The following is a 21,203-nucleotide window of genomic DNA, read 5'->3' on the forward strand; positions in this document are numbered from 1 at the left end:
TATACAGAGCCCATGTTCCTGGAGTGGAGAATATTTCCTTGTGCTTTTTCCTTTGCAGAGAGTGTAAGTGCTTGGGATGCTGTGGGGTACTGAGACCATGGTAGGTGGTTCCTGAATGATCTAGAGATGCATCCACCCTTTATATCTTCATTCAGAGGGTGGGGAGTCCCTGGATCCCCAGGGAAGCTGTGGCTGTCCCATCCCTGGAGGTGTCCAGGGCCAGTCTGGAGGGGGATTGGAGCAGCCTGGGACAGTGGAAAGTGTCCCTGATGTTCATAGGGTTTGGAACTAGATGATTTTTAAGCTCCCTTCCAGTCCAAACTGTGGGTTGGATTCCAAACCATTCCAAACCTTCCAATCCAAACCATTCTAGGATTCCATGGCCTTTTCCGATTAGAATGAGTGATAAATGTGGAGATTTGTGCCGCCAGGACACAGACAGCCCCATTATTTATTATTCCATGGATCAGGAGCTCTCAGTGTCCACAGGAGCTGTTTGAACAGCCCTGTCCCAGCCTGGCTTTGTCAGGGCACATTTTGTTGAGTTTCTGGGCGATCACATTTGCCCACTTGACATTTGTTAGTGGTTTCAATACTTGCTGCTTGTGCCTTTAATTCCTTCCCTGGGTATGTTTCAACTATTTTAATGAGCTGCTGATAGCTTTGAAGGGTGCTTGTCCAACACAAAGCAAAACCATTTGTGCCAGGAGTGGGGGCACCATCAGCAGCCATGGCCTGAAACCCTGCTCTCAGTTCAGGGTATAAGTACTACAAAAGCACTTTAAAACAGACCATTAAACTTCTCCTTCTTTAAGAAGAATGGAGGTGTTTAAACCTGGAATTCACCTTAAATACTTTTCCTCTTTTTCATTTCATTTTCTTAAGAGCTTTACTGTAAATTGTTTAAACACTGTGGATACAGGGTCCAGTGGAAATAGTTCTTACCCACAGCAGGGGATTGGAACTAGGTGATCTTTAAAGTCCCCAACACTAAACTTTCAATGATTCTATGATTCTGTGAAATACACCAACAAATCACACTGCGTTTACTTTGATTTTGGTGGTTTTTTGGGTTTTTTTTTTTGGTTCTTCACTAGTGAAACAATTATTGAACATCTTTAATCTATTTTATTTATTATTTTAGTGATCATGAGCTAGAGCAGATAATATGGTGCAGTCCTATCACAACCCAAATGGAAAGAGAGTGGGTTTTGTCTTCACAGTCTTGGACTATGAAGCATAAAAAAATAAGCCAAATTCTTTGCAAGGTGTGGATGAAGGAACAAATTGTGAATCTCACATTTTCTGCACCATTAACACTTAAGCTACTTGAAGCTTGTCAAAACAAAATTATTTACTGTAGCTGTCCTGGCTCTCTCTCTGTCTCAGAGATTCTGTAAGGCAAAAAAGGCTAATTTTGAGCCAATAGAGGTGCTGTGATAACAGCAGATAAAATGGGATAAAATTCTAGAAAGTGGGTACAAGATCCTGGTACTCTACTTCATTTCTGAATATAATTTGGAAGAGCTCACTTCCAGGTGAGGGCCTATTTTGCCTGCCAGAAAAACAAAACATCCCTTCCCTAAAGGGCAACATCAAGTGAAGACTGGAAAAGTAGAGACTGGCGCAGTTTTACCAGTGGGCACCTGAGAAATGGGGCAGAAGATTAAAATGCATTACATGACAAGTTAAAAATGAAGAATCATGAACAGTTCATATGTTAGCACAACTGATTTTGTTTATTTTTAAACCACCCCAAAATCCAATCATGCTCTATGTACATAGGCAATACATGGGATAGCACACCAAATGTAGGCAAGAAAGATAAAATATATTCTGGTTTATTTTGCTGGTGATTTAAAATTTTTTATTCTTTTTTTTTTTTGTTATCCATCTGCTCAAGTTGATGAAATGATCCAACCCATAGAGATTCCTATGCCAATTCTACCTCACCTCCCAATCCCACACTGTCTCTCAGAGAAGAGAATCCATCCCATTACCTCTGGGGGGTTTTGCTGAATGTTGGAATGTGCTGATTTTCTGTCACTTCCTCTGGGCCTCGTTTCTTATGGAAAACTGTTTAGTGCAGAACAAGTATATCAGCACGTGTCTGCTTTAACTATATTCTATGGTTAGTGGGTAAAACCAGCTAATGCTTTGGGTTACTCAGGAAATCATAAGTAGCACACACACACACAAATTTAAACAGAAAATAATCTTCCATGTCGTTTAGAGTGTTAATTTTCTTCCTCATTTTCCAGTGTTGTTTATTTCTCTAAGAACTGTTGCAATTCTTTCCACTTGTCTTTATGCTCTTATTTTCTTACAAAACAGTACACTAGGCTTTCTGTATAAAACATATATATAAACATTTATATATATATATATATATAAAAAACAAAGCAACCACCCCCAAAATGGAATTACAGGTATTTATTTGTCCCTCATTAGAAAATATACCGTGTGCACATCTGTTTGTGGTCCCTGAATGTCACAGCGCTGGCTATTGGAATGGGGTCAGAGAGAAAGGACACTTCTCTTTGTTTTGCTTTAAATCACATGATAAATTACACAGAGTAGTCACAGGAGCCATCAGATCCTGTTTTCACATTGGCACCATGTCATTCGTGCTGCCATGGTTGTTGCTACTCTCTAATTTGACTTCTAGTTATTACTTCCCAGGAGTTAATATATCTAATTTTTTTTTTGTCATGTATATTGTCCCCTCACAAGCAACTGGATGCAGGTTCAGGGATAATGAAACACTAGAAAATCTGAAAGATCCTGTGACTCTGGAAATCCTTACCCTGCCTAATTTTTCTGGCCTTCTTTCTCAAAGATGACCAATCATTTAGGAAATTATGGGTAATTTCACATAGCAACTAATCTTTAGTAACCTCTCCAGAAGATGCTTTTGGACACTGATTTGAGACTGGCTTTTTGTCCCATTCATTGCTGGCATTGGATGCCAGCCTTGGATTTTTGTATAAATACTGTTTTTTCAGGTGTAAGGCCTCCATTATTGGTACAGATGGTTCTCTGTCCTCAATATCTATCCTTTCAGGAAACAAACTGGTCATTGGAACTACTTATCATTACTGAGTGATGTGGCAGGAGAACCCCCTACACTAAATACACCTCAAAACTGGGTGGTACCAGGGGAGGGGTTAAACCAATTTATTCAGGTCATGAGTTCTCAACAAAAAGACTCTGTAATTAAAAAACCCCAGATATAAAAAATGCTATAAGGACTGGGGGCAAAAACCAAAAAGATAAAACCAAAACTGTATTGAATTCAAAAAACAAAGTACTGCTTGCTGGTTTACAAAGAGTCTATAACACTGATAAAATCTTCGGAAACCAATGTGCTGCTATTTTTTTTTTTTTTTAACTTTTTTTTTTTCTTTTTTTCCCCTTCTCTCCATGCCCTTCTTTATTTTGGCTTCATTTCAACCCGGGAGTTCATATCATCCCCTTCCAGGTCATACTCTTCTACTTGGCCACTGGTCCACACCTTCATGCGGTCGGTGAGGTCGCTGGTCCTGGGCGCCAGGATGAAGTCGTAAATCAGGGCAGCACTTGCTCCTCCAATGATTGGGCCAACCCAGAAGATCTGGAATACAAATCCAAGTCATTGCATCAGGTATTTCTGTGTTTGAAGCTCCTCTGAGGATTCTCACCCTGAAATTTGCAGCCTGTCCACCTGAATGTTTACTTTAGCACACGGCATAAAAGCAGGAATTTGTCACCCTGAATTGGTGATAACCCAAAGGAAAATAACTGTGATTATGTTGTCAACTTGTGATATTTAAAATAAGTTACTTACTGCTAAAACATCTCTGCTACACCAGATAGAGTTGGCAAGGGAGCATAATTTCTAAAACAACAGGGCATTAGTTTCTATTCTGCTGTTAAATTCCAGTAACAGGTGAATTTGAAAGTCATACTTAATGAGGACCTAATTAGGTGCTTAATTTACCTCTATATTCTGCTTAGCTGGTGATATTGTTGTGATTGAACTGGCCTAACCACTTAAGAAAATTAAAATTTAGAATGAGAGGTAATGAAAGGATTTTAGTAGACAAGTTGATTTTGTTAGAAATAACAGAAGATATTGAAGACTTTGCAGGGCCAAAGCACTACTGAGTCTGAAAACTCTTTTATGCAGCAATATCAGTATTTTAACACAAATTATTACCTCCATCTTCTGCCTCTACAAAGAAAATAATTTTCCTAATAAATTCTGAAAATATCAGCTCCTCACTTAGTTACTTGCTTTTAGTGTCCTAATAAAAATGTACTAGTAGTAAGATTTCCCTAGTGTCCTTTTATGTTTCACTCTTAAGATTAAAATGGAATCCATATCCAGCATTTTCACAACCCTGTTGTATTCCCACTAAATTTCCACCTATGCCTATACAACTGGCTGTCAAAATTGTCAGTAGGAGTGTTGGAACAAGCCCCATTTTACATATTCAAGAACACATGTTCATTTACAGCTTTATATGAGCCTTCTTTATTGAGCTTTGGTGAAATAAGTAGATTTTTGTGAAAAAAACTAATTTTAGCCACATTTAAACACAAGGAATAATCTAAAATTTATAGTGTTTCCAGAGCACTTCTCCTTGAAAACACCTAAGCAGACACTCAGCTTTAAGATGCTGAACATTTTATTAGCTTTTAAATATTGGATGATCCATTTCAGTTTATAAACCTGCATAAGAATCTTTCTGAATTAGGTTTTGGTTTTTTGATGTTTTTACCAGATTAAGCAGTGGCACTTTACAAACTTAGTATAAACGATAAATACAAAATACAGGATTCTGTGTAATAAGGCTTAAACAATTAAAATGTTTGAAATAAACAAATATTAAGGGGAATAAGCAAAGACAATCTACTGTATTACTTTGAACACAGAGACTGAATGAGCCTGGAGGCTTTTGGTTTGCCCGAGGCTGGTCAGGATTGAAAGGAGAATATTTTTTGTTACATGAAATGGAAATGCCAACTCTCTGACTTGGTCCTAATGATACATATTGAAATGTTTCTGATTTTTAGGTTATGTGTTTTCAGAGCCTTTTGTGAATTAAATTCTTTCAACTTACCCAGTGATTTTCAAAGTTGTTGGCGATGAGCGCTGAGCCGAAGGATCTGGCTGGGTTAATCCCACAGCCGGTGTAATCAATCTAGCAGTGCAAAGAGAACCAGAGGTGAGGCACAGATGGAGCTTCCCCATCATCCCCCTGACTTCACTGGCCCACCCCAAGGTGGGACATGGCAGATAAAACCCCTGAGGGCTAAAACTTACAGCCAGAAGATGTCCCAAGGCAACGGAGAGACCAATGGCCAAGGGTGCCGACCCCGAGACGTCGTTCCTCCTTCGGTCCGTGGTGGCCAGGACACACAGTACCAGCTGGAAGGTGGCAATGATCTCAATTCCCAGCCCTTGGCCTGCATTGATTCCCTCTGAAAGCTGCATGGAGGCAAGAAGGAAAATGTTATTTCATATTTCTGAATGACTTCAACCAGCGTCACAAAGTTCTGCAGTGTCTAATTCCTCAAGATGAAAATGCATATCCATTTCCTTCCTGGTGTTCCTTTCATTAACAGGGGGGAAAATAGTAAGAAAAAGAAAAAATTGAAGAGAAGTTAGTTTTAAAACACTCCCTGCTGTACTCAAACCTAGGCATAGCAGCTTCTTTCTATCCAACATGGTTGAGTGGTTGATGCTTCCAGCCAAAGAGAACACTCAGCCACTGGACACAATGAGAGTATAACTGATCTACATGTGACAAACAAATCATCCAGAGTCACCCTCAGCAGAATTTACTTTTTCAGAAGTGAACTGTGGTCCTAGAACAGCCACTTCAGGGATTTCCACATTAATATTAAGATATTATTATTTCACTTATGCTGGGAATTAATTGCCTGAAAATATGCCTCTAATGCCACAGAATATACCCTGAGATATCCATAGAGTTCATGTGAGACTGGTGAATGTGATAGAAAACCAAAAGTACATAAAACATGTATAGATATTAATATTTAGTCAATGTATGTCTAATTTGCACAGAGAATGGTGTAGTCAATGAATATGAGATGCATTCACCTGATGAAATGAAGGGAATCATTTAAAAGCTCTTTTTTTTTTTTTTTTTTTTTTTTATCTGATTTGACTACAAAGAGTTGAGACACCTAACTCAGAGGTGAACTACATTGTGGTGTCTTAGACTCAAATTGAATCTCATTTAACTTCTTTGGGATACACTAAAAAAATTCCCAATTTAGGAATCCCAAGGGGCTGATGGGAGTGCTTCAATTTCCTACTGAAGTAGATTGTCTAGAAAAACTCAAACTGTCAGAGATAAATATTCCAATGGTATTGTTAGTCATGAAATCAGCAGAGTTTCTTGTAAATTATGCAGAACATATTGAAACCATGGAGATTCACATCAGTGGACATTACAGAGCTGAAATGCTGTCATATTTCAGGAGTACTCCTAAAAACTTGCACCCAACAAGAAACCATGGAGGTAAACCACTCAATGTTATAAAAAGTTTTGAGTTCTGCTTTTAATTGCTGTATTCAGTGGTGTCTTCATTAAGTCAAGGCAGGTCTGTTACTGAGCTGAAAAACTTGATGTTAAGCAGAAATAACTGACTTGCATAGATGGGATGAAACATGAGCTTGGCCACAGGCCAGAGAACTGAGAATGTGATTCAGAGTAGGAAGCAAACTCTGCAAAACTTATATTAGTTTGTGCTATCAGTAGGTAATCACATCTGTCAGAGCCCCTGCCTTAAAAACTGCTGGGTCATACATAGCAAAAAGAAACAATTACATGTTATTGTGACCTGTCCAGAACAATGAAACCACAGGAAGTCCTGCTATTAATCTGACTTTTTGTGGTTTATGTCCTAATTTCCCCAAAGCTAATATTTGAAAAACGTTAAAGATAGTTAGCTGAACTATTTCACTTTCCACAGGTGATGTTCACATTTCTTGTTTCTTTTCTGTAACAAAGTTTAATATCAAGGTCCTAATCAATGAAAACAGTTGTTCGTCAGCATAAATCTGATTTTTAAATCCTGCTAATATGAAACACTAATGATGTACTTTTATAGCTTCTTATTTAACATGCAGGAGCAATATCCTCTGAGTTGGAAGAAGTTTATGCAAAAATAGAAGGGAATTCTGGTGGAAAGGATGAGTATTTTGGGTTCCTTCAGCATCCATAGAGTAGAAACTGAAATCCATTAATGAAACCTTCACCATTATTAGGACTTACATATGAAAAGTGTGAGTCTGACATAAATGCATCCATATGAGATGCATTGAAAATTGCAGGATCCAGAATTCCTGCTTGATAGCTCTGGATTAATATTCTATTGCTTTTGTAAGTTTAAAAAACATTTCATTGTAGAGACAATGGGACTTTTGTCTTTCAACAAATTAAGCTTCCAGTCTTTTTTCTAGTAACAGAACCAGTTTAAAAATCTGGACTACATACCCTCTGGAAAATCTTATCTCACATTTGGAAGGCCAAATGGCCAAACTTAAAAGCCAGCTGTCTTAACAAATAAGTGACTGATGTGCACGTGCCCAAGAGCAGATAAGAAACCAAATTCTTTTCTATCATACAGCAGCCCCAGAGAACCCAGAATAGAGGTCTGATGCATCAGTGCATTTGAAAAAGCCTTGACATTTTAAAAGATTAAACATTGGCCAGCCATTGGCCTTTCCCTTCACTTGAAGGGTTTCTATAAAGGACAACAAGAGCAAAATTATTCTTTAAAAACCTGTGATAATCCTTATCTTCGAGAGGCGGAAATCACATTCTTCCTTTCCCTCCAGGAAAAACACATCCTACAGCTGACGTGACTTGAGGTCATTGTCCTTGCTAATCAACACTTATTGATGGGCTGTGTGGAATCAAAGAAAACCTGGAAATATCATAGGAAACCTTTTGCTTTCCTCCAGCCTGGTAATTTTACTCAGCCAGCCAGGAACATTAAGATTCCAGTGTGAGAGCAAGGACTCTGGGCCATGTTCCAAAGTGGGACAAACCCAGGCAAACCTTGGATGTGCTGCTTTGCTGGGGCCTGTGGATTTGCAGGGTGTAAGTAGGATAACAGAGCATTTATTTGCCTCCTTATCAGGGCTAAATTATCACTGCAGGAGCAGCCTGGGCCATCCATGGTACACACAGAGCTGTACCAGTGTTCACCATCCCAGCTAACCCCAGAAAAGCTTTAGGAAGGGAATAGAAAGGTACATTCCCTTGTGTCAGGTTAAAATGTACATGCACATGTGCATATTTATATTTATATCATCCTTATTCACAGAGGATTTGCAAGTATTACCCAGATAACATTTTGTAGCATTTGAATCTGCTGGTTTGAACCAGACAGAACCAGGGAGACACAATCAAAATGAGTTTGTCATCCTTTGCTTGTATTTTCTGTATGTTATTCATGTTTTTAAGGAAAGCTTGAACTTTTGTAGAATATTTTGTAGAATACCAGACTCCAGAAACTTCAGGTTGTCTAAAGCTTTATCTGAATTACGTAGGAAGCAGTACCACACATTAGAAACCTGATTAAAAAACAACAGCTCTTAAGAACAGCTGCCATTCTAATACTGAGAATATCCAGAATACATGGTGACCAATACCTCTGGTTCCTAAATAGACAAAATAATGCTTTGAAACAAGACACAGCCATTTGTAGTGTAGTGCTGGGGTGAAGATGACCCTTTCCAGTGACCTGCATCCACACTGCATTGCCTTTTTCCCTGCACTGGTACCTCTTACCAGTGGTCACAGGGTATGTGAGCTGACACTGCTTCTGTCCTTGATGTATCTGCTGGGAAATCTTTGATTTCTCCTCTTTGCAGTCCAGCAATCCTCATTAAGGTAACAAAAAAAAAAAATGTCAATGGGCAGGGAACAGCACAGCAACTCCCTGAGCTTTTCAGGCTTCAGACCTGGGAGACTTGAGGAGAGGATTCAGTGCTTTAAGGAGCCAAACACACTCTGTGTGGTTAAATGAAATACACAAGCCCATATCCATCTCCAAGAGAGTCTACACAGACTTCTTTCCCTTTTATGTTCACATGAATAATTCCACTAAGCTGCATTTCTAAGTCAGTGTTTTGACAGAAGAAGCACCAGAAACACACATCAGAAATGGGCTGGATCATTGGCAAGATGTGAGAGTTATCTGTGGACACATTTATCTGATCAGCTGAGCCAGTCTTGGCTGCTTTAGCTTGCAGTGAGTAATTCCCCTTGACTGTCACAGCTCCCAGACAAGAAGCAGAACATGTGAACACCCCAAGGGAGGTTCATCCTCCTCCTGTGAGCTGAATTCCAGCACTTCCAGCCTTAGCAATCCCATGATTAATATTTTTTCTCCCAGTTCGCTGTGAATCTGAACAAAGTCATGGAATAAAAATCTACTGGAATTCAGTAAATGTACAGAAATCACATCTTATTCAGAAAACTCCTGAGATGCAACTGATTGGAAACTGAGGAGGCCCTGAAGGCACAGTGACTCAAGAGACATTCAGATGAGGAGTGCTGAGCCCCAAAAAGCATTATCTGGGCATGAACATGAGAGCAATTAGCTGAGAGGAACACCTGCTTCATGTCTTAGGAAATGGGCAGTGGCCACAGCACTTCCCATATCAGACAGGAGATGGGAACTACAGAATTTATTTCCCACAAGTGCCCTTAACTGCCACGTTTAGCTGACTGACTCCCACAACAATAATTTGGGCAAATTAATGCTATGTTTTCTTTCCTTTTGAATTTTTTTTAATTTTTATTTTTTTTCAGGACAGGATATTTATGAGTTGTCCGCCTTTGGAAGAGAAAAAGGGACAGGAAATTAAACTGGCCCAAGGTAAACCCCACTGTCTACTTCTCTAGTGGCTTCATATTTTTCTCATTATGATTGAAAGTGTACCAAGCTCAAACCTGTTTCCCCTTATCTGGATAAGAAATTTTGTTATGCAAGGTGGCTCCATCACGTGGTGCTCAGCTCCATCTCATCCAAAAAACCCTTAGCCCTGGATTGGAGCTTCCAGGGCCCAGCTTCCTTTCATATAACAGGGATTAATTTCTCATTGTTCCGGGAAAATTAAAAAAAAAAAAAAAAAAGCTCTGAAATTGTAGATGTCTATTTTTCAGCAGGGGAATGTCAGTTTTCCCCATTCTTATGAAACATCAGACCAAGCCCTGCCTGCTGGTGTGGGTTTGAGGGAGAAAATTTAAGCCACAGCATTTTTAATGTCTGGGACTTTTCTTCCTTGCATATCCTCACCATCCTACCTAAATTATTACCTTTTCTCTGCCGTGGCAAGCATTTTTATTTTTTAAATTAACATGTTATTCAAGTAAATTCTTGTCGTCTTACAGCATTTTCTTCTTATAGCTTAGAATTTCCCTCCTTTGACTTTCCTTCTTTACTGAATAAGGAAAACTCTCCACAACAGTTTAGATGGTTCATTTTCTCTTCATCATCTCCTCTTCTGAGATATTAATCATCTTTATGCCAACTATCATTTAACTGCTTGTCTGGCAAAGTTTTTTAATGGGGTGTCCTACAAATGTAATCTCAGAAATTTGTCTCCCTACTTCCCTCCAAACCACATCCCACTGTCTTGCCTGTTATTTTGTTTGACTTTTCTCACTCTTTCAGCTCCAACTCTGTCATGAAAAAAACCTGATGATTTCCATATTGATACCATACCTTTATTCTCCTGGAAGTCTATCCCACATCTCCATAGCTGTAAACCAATACAGTGATTAAACCAATACAGTGATTACCCAATAGAATGATAATCAAAATTTTTTCAGAGACTTCATCCCTGTTTACCTACAGTTATTCACTTCTACCCTTGCTATTTAACAGTGCCACTCTGAAATGGATGTTTCTATACCCATTAATTGAGTATTAGAGATTCAGGGAGTACAAAAGTCTCATTTCTTCAGTAAGCAGAGACAGACAAAGATCTAAAGAGTTTCACTTAAAATTATATGACAGGAGCACTCAGAAGCTGCTTATGAATTAGCTTTGGATCAAATCCTACATCAACAATGGAAGCATTCAGCAGAACCTGGGGACAAAACATATTGTCCTCTGCTAGATTATCTTTCCTATAAATACAGCCTAAAGAGCTCTAAAGGGGAGTCATTCAATTCCCAAAGCAGAAATCATATTTTCCGTTCTTTAGGCAGCAGACACCCTCCAGGAACAAGGCTAAGCTCCCTCCTCCCACCCTCTCTGCAGAGGAGAAATTATCCAGGGCCATGGACAGAAAGAGAGGAGAATGATTATTATATTAAACCAGAGCACATAAAATTTGTATGCCAGACCAAGACAGACAGTAAAACTCAGCTCCTCTATAAGAATTGCATTTAGCACAGCTGGTCACAGACAGACAATTTTTTTTATTTCCACTTTTATTTTTTTAATCTGCCTCTGGGAAAGTTGCTTGGGAGAAACTTTTTTTTTTTTTTTCTCAGTTAAATATTGCTGCTGAGAATAAACAACTTCTATTCAGAGGATGAGGAATTGTGAGGTTTTGGGTTTTTTTTCTTTACCCAGTTAATTTTCTGTAGTAGTTGAAGCACTCATTTATACCACAGAGCTGTTTATTATCTGCTGTATTACCAGCCCAGAAGGATATAGTATTCCAATGGGGAATTTTGGGCATATCTGAATTTTGAGTCAAATAGAATCATCCTTTCTATGTTGTTACTGGAATAACACCTCACAGAATGATCATTGGCAATTTCACCAAAGTAATATTCATTTTATATTTCTAGACAAGCTCTAGCAGATCTGTGAAGTTCTCAAAATTTACGAGCCGATCTTGTGCACAGCACTGAAAACTTGGCATTTCCATGGGGTTAAAAACTAGCTCTGAGCCTGTGCAAGGCATTTCAGGAATTGGGGGAACAATTCCATATCCTCCTTCATTTCTCCACCTTATTCACCAAGCAAGAAGTCCTAACAAAGGAAGGAGAAGGGGCCAGAGCTGACCTTACCCATTCCAAACACAGCCATCAGTGCCTCAGGAGGAGCTGTGTGTATGTGTAAGGAAATGTGCCACATTTCTGCTCTGAAAGCATTCATTGACTCCACTTGGCACAGAATTAGCACTGAGAGCCTGGAAAAGTTCAGTTTTTGTGACACCTCCCAGTGGTTCCTAGAGAGGGGATGCACAGAACTCATCCAGGGAAGCACACAGAGAATTCCTTTACTCCTTTTTAGTTATGAGTTTAGTTATGAGTTGTTCCTTGCAGAGCTCTCAGACCACATTTTTGCCCTCCTGCTGTTTATAGTTTCCTCCAGGATGTCTGTCAGGCCCTGTATATTTGATTTAACAGGTTGATGTTGTGCCTCAGCCTCAGATCTCCTTGGCCTCAATGAAGCTGCAGAAAACACCAGCACTGGCTCTGCATGCCAGGAAGATCAGCACTTCCCCATCAATCACACATTAATAAATACTCAGGGCTCAAAATGTTCCCAGCCAGGCCAGAAAAACCTCCAGGAGACAATTTGATACCAGGTAAAGACCCCTCTGTTATTGAATTCTCTCTACTAAGCTGGAGAATGGACAATAAGCAAAAATGTACTACTGCCCTTAAAAAAACAGGCAATTTCCTCTGGAGACAAACAGGAAATTTTCCAAGGGCTATCTTCTCTTCCTTTAGTACTCGTGATGTGGTTTGCTATCCTTGCTTTAAAAATGCTTCACTTAAAAATATCTATACAGCCCAGATAGAGAATATCTTTTAGGATTCACTGATTAAGGAAATGTTATTCTCAGCTCCCTGAAGGTTTAAATTAACTGCTAAAATCCACAAAAACCCAGATTTTTTTTTTCTTGCAATTGCACCAATTTAACTAGAATTAATCCATAATATTAATTCTCTCACTGTGGACATTTCCATTTGTTCTCAGGCTGTGGTCCTGCTGTGTCAGATCTTGATTCAGAACCCACACATACTAGCAGATATTTTCTTAAACTTTCCAAGTAATTTTAATTAAAAATTGAAATTTGGGCTTATCTCATCTAAAGAATGTCTCTGTCCATCTGTCCCTGGTGTATGAGCCTGTTTGGGGGTGTGCAAACACACAACACACTGAACACCCAAATGTATTTGTTATAGTCAGAGAACTCTATGGAAAGGAAACAAATTTTAACTGTTTATTGACCACTCAGAAAGAGTGGTGGCAAAATGAATTTTACTTAAATCCTACTTAGCTTGACAGTTGATCTAAGACAGAAAAAATCATTCTTTGAAATGAAATCATTCCCAGGATGGCTCCATTTGTAATGCAATATTAACTAATCTACCAAATTAATAATGCATTTAGATCTATGGCAACTCATTGTTTTAAATACACCTAAGCCCCCATTACAGGAATTTCTACCATTTCTAAATAGAAATAAATACAGAGAACCTTTAGTTTGAGGCCTGCAGAGCATTTTCCAAATGGATCCACTGGCACAAAACCCACTTTGGTTTCCTCTGTTCTAGCACAAAAGGACTGGGCTGCAAGAGGAGGAGCACCCAGGGCCTCTCCTTGTCCCACAAATGGCTGTGCAGTGCTCCCTGCTCTCTGCCAAAATCCTGGGATGGGGCTCTATTGTTAGAGAGGTGCTAAGCAAACCTTCACTGAAATGGAAATCAGATCATGAGCTCTTGGATCTGAGATAAGGATTAGAGCCATAACTCCAAATTCTCTGGGGGATGGGTGATAACCATCAGGTTTATGTCTCAGCCCAGATGTTTCTGCTGTCACTGTGTGAGCTCATTAAAATGAGGCCGAGACCGTGGCCAGTTTTGAGCAGGTGCCTTTCCTGTGTCCCACCTGCCCTGCCTGGGGCCTCTCAGCACAATGCTGGCAAGCCTTAAAAGCCCTCTGCTGCAAAAACTGTCTGTGAACAATGAGCTATTGTTGTGACAGTCTTTGTTAAGAAATAAAAATCCCAGAGCAATGTCATGTACGGGAACCATTTTGCTCATTTTAAAAACACAGCAGCTTCTGGTCCCTTGTGGATGTTGGAGTCCTCAAGAATGCAGATGTCCCAGCAGAGGCAAGGTTGGCAGGAAAAGCCTAAACTGGATGAAAAATAGGCAGAGCCAAAAGGGAGAATGAAGCTCCTCACTGTCCTAGACTTGAGAAAGGCACAATATATAATCTGCATTGAAAGAAAAAAAGGCACCCGAGGATTTTTCAATAAGCGCTAAAGGTCAGGAACTCAGCTGCGTGTCTCGTCCATCCAGCAGCACCTCTGGAACTGCAATTTTCCACAGTGACTCAGAGGAAAAGCAGCATCACTTACTCAATTGTCCCCTCACACTGTCAAGCTCTCAGTTTATTTTGGATGTTCTTCCAAATGGAGCCGGCTTTGTTTAATTGGAGGTTGGAGAACGGGCTGGGAGGGCGCGGGCACGAGGAGACAGGGAAAGCACAAGGCAAACACTGAGTCATCCAGGGCAACCAGGCAAGTCCTGCTCCCCATGGTGAGAAGGCCCCTGGTGTGGACCAAATGTGTGGAGTGTGGTGATTCCCATGGGGAATCCCCTGTGAGGCAAGTTTCTAAAAGATGGGAAACATCCAGTGGGGAATATCAGGATAAACACTTCAGTGCAGACCCATGAACATCAGTAAAAGGTGTGGCAGGTCTCAACTACATGAAAGGGAATTCCCAGTGCTGGTGCAACATTATGTTTGCACTGGAAATGCAAACTGGGAATTTGTTGGGAGAAAATTCACCAGCATGGATGCCCTAGAGATAAGATCATCTGCAGATGATAAGTATCCACATACCTTATCACATCCAAGAGATTGTTCATCTTCCCCAATTAGCAGAATAAAGTTGGAGTTGGGAACATTGGACAGTAAAGAAAAAACCTAAAATTCTCCAGCACTGAGGTTCCAAGTTTCTTTGTTGCTGCTGGATCCAACTAAGTGAGAGTAGTTATGGGAAGAGGATCATTCCCTCACTGGAAGTGCCCAAGGCCAGGCTGGACAAGGCTTGGAGCAACCCGGGATAGTGGAAGGTGTCCCTGCCCGTGGCAGGGTGTTGGATCTTTAAGGTCTCTTCCAACCCAAACCATTCCATGGTTCTGTGGTGCTCTGGTGTGCCTTTGGTGAGGTTGGAAGATGCTCAAAGCAGCAGATACTGGCCTGGTAGAGGAGTCAAAGACAGCTCCTTTTTCCCTGGCTATGAGAAATCTAGAGCTGGACACGGGGTGTTTGTCCCCAAAGGACATTGCACCCTTGTGTGCACCAATTCTGCCATGGCTGGTCCTGAACTGGGGAGCAGCAGAGACACAGCCAGACACAGCAGAAATCAAATGGTGTTCCAGCAACAAGAAACTCTCCACACTCCAGGAATAGCATCCATATCAATATTCACCTGCCTTAAAATGACCTCTGAATCCACTGACCACAGATCTCCTCTGGCCTTTCCAGAGTGCTCCTTAGTTACACAAACAACATTTATCAGTCACTGGGTGTTTTCTAAACCCAAGTCCTCCTATTTGTTATTCTTGGTTGTTTTTCTTTTCTCTTTATCTACCCGAGCAATATTACCTTCAGGTCTGTTTTTCTTGCCTACAATTTTTTGATCCACTTATAACTTTTAAGATAATATCTTTCATCATGAACTCAAAGGCAGAGTTTTCAAATTTCAGCCCTGAGAGTTAGGGGGCACATTTCCTAATGCTCTCATCACTATGCCAAAATACAGAAAATTGTGGAATTTTTAAAAATTATGAAGTAGTGTCTGCATTTGTTACAAAATTCTAATTATTTATATACATCTATATATTTAGCTCAGATTATTATATATCTATCTATAGATAGATAGATTGATTGACAGATAGATACAAAAACATAAAATAACCTGAGCTAAAGAAATTTTCTGAGCATGTTTTTAAAAGTTTGATTAAAGTTCTTTAGATAAACACTGTTTAACAGCAAATATTGTGTTACTTTACAGCACAGAAGTCTCCTCTCACCCCTCTTTCCTGCTTGAGCTCTTTGTTGGTCATTAAATGCCTGTGCTGAGTAGTTTGTTCCATTATCCAAACTCCAGATCTGTCCTCACCAGACAATAGCCAGCTCTGCTGGCAGATGAGTGCATTTTGGAGCTGGTATTCTCTATTCTTACAGCTTTACCTAATGGAAATTTGTAATATGTAATAATGCAGCTTCCAAAAAAAGATACAAAATGATGTAAGGAAAAATATTTAAATTTTTAGAAGAGGAAACACGCTGCATACTCCTCTTCCAGCCTTTCCAATTCTCAATGTTTTTACTTTGGAACCCACGGCACTACTAAAATACATTGGAAGTTAAGTGTCTTAAAAGGATTCAGTAATCTAAATACATCTCTGAGTGTTGTCCAAAATGTCTTACTCAGGACCAGCCAAAGTAACTAAAAATAAATCCGTTGTCTTAAGCAAAGTTTGGATCAAAATCCTAACGTGTGACTGGTTTGCTTGTCTTAGTGTAAACCAGACCTTTATACTGAGCATGTTAAAGGAACATCCTGCATTTTCATCCTCCCTTTTTTCTGCTCAGCCTTGTGATGTCCATGTCTGGGTTTTGTGCTTCATTTCATTGGATTTCCTTTTCTCCCTTTGTGCAGTGAGAAACAAATGGATTTATCTCACTTAAATTTGGATACTTAGCAGAAGCTTCCAAGCCTGGAGCCTCAGTGTGGCAAAGAGGAGCTGGGTGTCTCTAGAAGCAACTCAACAGATCTAGAGGTTGAAGTGCCTCTCCTTCTCTCTCATTCTCTGTGGATTAGAGAGGAGCCAGTGGAAATGGGTTCTCAGCTTGGTCCCTGCAGCCAGGCAGGAGAAATCCCAGTTCAGGCATGCAACCCCACCCAGTATCCACTGGGAGCACTGGATGGCACTCACTCCACTACACTGCTCCCTTTTTACATTGCTGTAAAAAACACCTCTCCAAAAGCACAGCAGGGTCAGAACAGAGGACAAAGCCACACACATCCAGACCCTTTTCCCAACCTTGTCAAACAAGCAGCACTCTCTTTCTTTCTATTCCTTTCCTGAGCAGGGAATCCACACTCATTATCCACAAGAGGGGCAGAACACAGAGCAGCTGGCAGGGATGCCAGCTCTGAGCCTCCCCTCCTTGTCCTCAGGTTAAAATCCATAACAACAAGAGCAGCTCTGTGGTTTCTCCTTTGCTGAGGAAGATACTCCAGTGCTGTGGTTTCCCCATTGAGAGTGGCTCTGCACAATCTGCTGCTTCCCCAAGCCTTGGGCTCAGACCCAGCTCCCCCTCATCCCTCCCCTCCTCAGGAACTCCAGCCTTGTCACTGGGAAATGAATGGATTTGCTTTCCTTTCCTCTCCAGTTCTTTCTCTCAAGGGAGAAGAACAGCTGCTGCTCTCACTATCCCCAGGAGGGTCTCCCCACTCTTCCTCCACCCAGAACATTTACAACTGGATGTGAAAGAAAAAAGAAACAGAATTCTGAATATTTTCCAATGACAAACAGCAAGACCAGACCTTTTAGAAACTATATTCTCTGTTATTCTATTGCACAGAAATTGCTGATCAATTTGTAAAATTTATGTGATGGAGACTCAACCCTGCCTGAGTTTTGCCTTTGGAGCTTGAGGAGTTACTGACTGAGGGGCAAGAAGAGCTTTACCCCCCTTTCACAAATGACCAGGCTTAGAGCTTTGCTTAGAGGAAGGAACCAGTCATCAGGATATTATGGAAGCAAAAGGGAAAAACCAAACTTAAGTGCTACCAAAACCAGACCTCCCCTGTTTAATGGCAGTTGGACCTCTCTAGGAAACCACTTGGGTGGACACCCTGTCCCATGTGGTTGAGCTGTTCCCTCTGTCAGTGGTTTCAGAGGAAAAGATCATGTATCACCCTCGCAGCCAGAGCCTTCTGGAGTCAATAAAATTATTTGCTCTTCTTCCCCAAAATGTTTTGAGTTAAGCCATCAAAATTTCCGAAGGGCTGGCAGGATGGAATAGCTGCAAGCACCAGGAGAGAGAGAGGTCAGCTGCCCAGGAATCACCTTAATATCAGATTTTATTCTCTTTTGAGAACTTGACTTATGTTCTGAATTATCTGTAATGCCAAATGACAGTATTTGCCTGAGTTATTTCAGAAGAGATGTTGCATTTGAAGCTTTATGTCCTAAACACTCCTGTGACTTCAAATGGGCAGAAGATTTCAAATTAGCTCAATTTACAAACTGCAGTCAGGAATATTCTGCAAGAAAGTGGCCAAGGAAAATATGTTAAATACTTGTTCTTAAGAGATCAGGTCAAATAAGTGACCAGAAGGAATTTCCATTTATAGCACTGTGTGTCCTGCAGTGGCTGTAGCACTGCCTCTGACAGTGGGAGGATTTCAAGTTTAAAAGTGTATTTATTATTTTTTTCCTCCTGTTATGCTGCAACAACAACAGCAAAATGGTATTTTGAGAAGGAGGAGTTGTGGCCAGGCAGTTTTTAGGCAGCATGATGTGAGCATCTGGCTGGGAGAGAGCTGGAACCTACACCCCAGTTACCTGCAGCTGCCTCACATTTTCTTCCAGTTTACAAATGAGAATTCAGGATTTGTCCAATTTTTGCCCAGAAATGCACAGAAAGGACAGCTGGGATTCTGTCAGGCAGAATATGAGCACTCTGCCTAATGCAACAGGTACTACTCACACCTTGGGGATGGGATTTCTCTTGTTGCACACCTCTCTGCTCCCCTGGATTTTCATTGCAGACATCACCAGGATACACAAACCATTAAATGAAAATGAACCACACTCACAGAAGCCAAAACAACACAGGTATAAGCACATTAATCAGCACTTTAGAGACCCTCAGAATCACAAAAGGTCACCAAACTGCCAGTGAATTCAGTCTTAAATTGGCATCAAAAGCCACCTTTCAGCAACCTGGATGTACAAAACTGAACATAAGCAAAACTGATCACAACCAGAACATCCTAAAGCTCCAAAGTGAGGGTGGGGAGGAAGGACCATCCCTATGGCATCCTGGTTATCAGTCAGGATTCTCTGCTACAATAAACAGTCGAGCTGCACCAACAGAACCCCCACGTCTTTAGTAAATTACAGGTGCTACGTTTCTACTCAATTGAAGAAAAAAAAAAGAAAAAAAAAGAAAAAAAAAAAAGAAAAAAAAAAGGAGGAATTAAAAGCTTGTACTTACAGTATTAAGCCCCAGGGAGTTTCCTGGGAGAGAGGAGGTGACTCCTGAGAGAATGGCTGTGGCCACCACTGCCCCCAGGCACTGGGCGAGGATGTACATGAGCGCCTTGAAGATGCTGATCTGGCAGCTGAGCAGCAGCCCCAGGGTGACAGCAGGGTTCAGGTGTGCCCCACTGATGTGGCCCACGCTCTGGGCCATGGTAGCAATGGATAACCCAAAAGCCAGGGAAACCTTCACGTTGTCCTGAGACCTCGTCGATGTTTTGTTGGCCACCACGGGGAAGTTGAAGCCCAGAGCTGAGCCAATGCTGATAAAAATAAAAAGGCTCATGGCCAGGAACTCGGCCACCACTGCCCTCCAGAAGATTTTCTTTCTGAATTCACTAGCCATCTTTCCTCTTGCTCTCTCTCTTTCTCTCCCCTCTTCACTTTCCCTTCTCCCTCTCTCCCTTCCTTTGCCTGATAATTTTCCTTTGAGGTCTGAAGAGAAATCTGGAGGAAAAATACAGTCCTTGGATTATTTATAGGGCTTTGGGTGGTCTGTAGGAGGGAAGGGGTGTTGCACAAAAGGAGGAAAGAACATCTACATAGATGCTGACTGCTAGATTGATGTAAGACACTGTTTGCCTGCCAAACTTTTTTTCTTCCTTTCCTTTTTTTTTTTTTTTTTCCTTTTCCCCTCCCTTAACAGCGTTCGATCTCTGCCGCCGTTTTTAAGAGGCTTTTTAAAATTCTTGGAAAAATCTTTAGGGGAGCCTCAGGAATTTCAGCCTCACTTCTTTAACCCCTGTGCCATCTTTCAGAGCATGGATTGGAACGAAAGCTTTGATGGGATTTCTGTCTGGAGCTGAAACAGAAAGCAAAGTTATCAGCGCGGGCTGGTAAGTTATTCACGCTCAGCTCAGCAGCAGCAGATAACAGCTGAAAGTAGTAAATAAGACTGACAGCTAAATCCACGCTCCAGAGGCTTCAGTAGCTGTGTTTAGTTTGAAAAAAAAGGCAGAAATGTCCCTTCTGCTGGCTCTGTGGGCTCGGAGCTGTTTTGGGTGCCAAGTCTGGCGGCTGCACGGACACACTTGGATTTGCACAGCTCACACTGCTGATCACTGCTGAGGGATCAGTTCTAATCTCTGTGTAAATCTGCCATAACACTGTGGTAAGCTGCAAGCTTTACATGCATGTCATTTGGATGCCGAGGATGATTTTTTTTTTTTAATCTATATTTTTTAAATTTATGTCATTTCTTCACTTTTCTTCTTCCAAGCACGGGGGAGCCTCGGAGTTTCCCCAGCCTTCCCCTTCTGCCTGGCAGGAAAAAAAGCCAGTTTGGGGGTTTCCTAGCCCATGTCCTGCAGGGAGAGCCCATCTCTCAGCACCTGCTGAAGGTCAGCTCTGCTGTCCTGGTGTCACCAGGGAGGCTCCGAGCCACAGGACTGGCCAGACACAGAGACAGAGGGGAGAGCAAGGCAGAACAGACATTACATGCTTGGTTTTGCAGACAAAATGAACCTCCTGGCAGTGCCAGAGCCTCTCAAAAAGTCTCAGTGCCTGGTTTTACCTCCGGGGGGCTCGGACACACGGCTCAGATTAACCCCTGAGCTCTCAGATCCCTCCCTGCCTGCTCTAGCAGCTGTGGGAGTCTCCAGCTGTGAATCCCTGACTTCAAACCAAGGAAAATCTGTTCCAGAGGCAGGAGGTAATTCCCCAGGCACAACTCTTGAAGGATGGGTGTTTAAAAGCAGCTTACTTCTCTGCCTCCTCTTTTTTCTCTGCTTTCTTTAATGCATTGGTAACATTTTCTGAATTGTACTTAAATTAATTCAAGGCTTTTTCATTTGGACAATATGCCAGTTAGAAGGAAGAAATTCAATACACACCTGGACAGTATTAGACAGCCAATAAGGGAGTTTTTAAAATAGATTTGGTTTTCAAAAGATGATTCAGTGACAAAGC

The 21,203-nt window shown here is 41.0% G+C and overlaps 1 protein-coding gene across 1 annotated transcript; it reads right to left on the bottom strand.

Annotated features, from left to right (window-relative positions):
- Positions 1–1,716: 1,716 nt before the first annotated feature.
- On the bottom strand, positions 1,717–19,781 carry AQP1 (aquaporin 1 (Colton blood group)). The gene is made up of 4 exons (XM_079300526.1): positions 19,252–19,781; positions 5,309–5,473; positions 5,106–5,186; positions 1,717–3,613 (listed from the first exon to the last, which is right to left on the bottom strand). Exons 1-4 carry the CDS (start codon positions 19,639–19,641, stop codon positions 3,434–3,436), a joined length of 816 nt encoding a protein of 271 aa, XP_079156652.1. The 5' UTR covers positions 19,642–19,781; the 3' UTR covers positions 1,717–3,433.
- Between the last annotated feature and the right edge of the window lie 1,422 nt (positions 19,782–21,203).

The sequence above is a fragment of the Erithacus rubecula genome (assembly GCF_903797595.1).
Source record: "Erithacus rubecula genome assembly, chromosome: 3".
Taxonomy (NCBI): Eukaryota; Metazoa; Chordata; class Aves; order Passeriformes; family Muscicapidae; genus Erithacus; species Erithacus rubecula.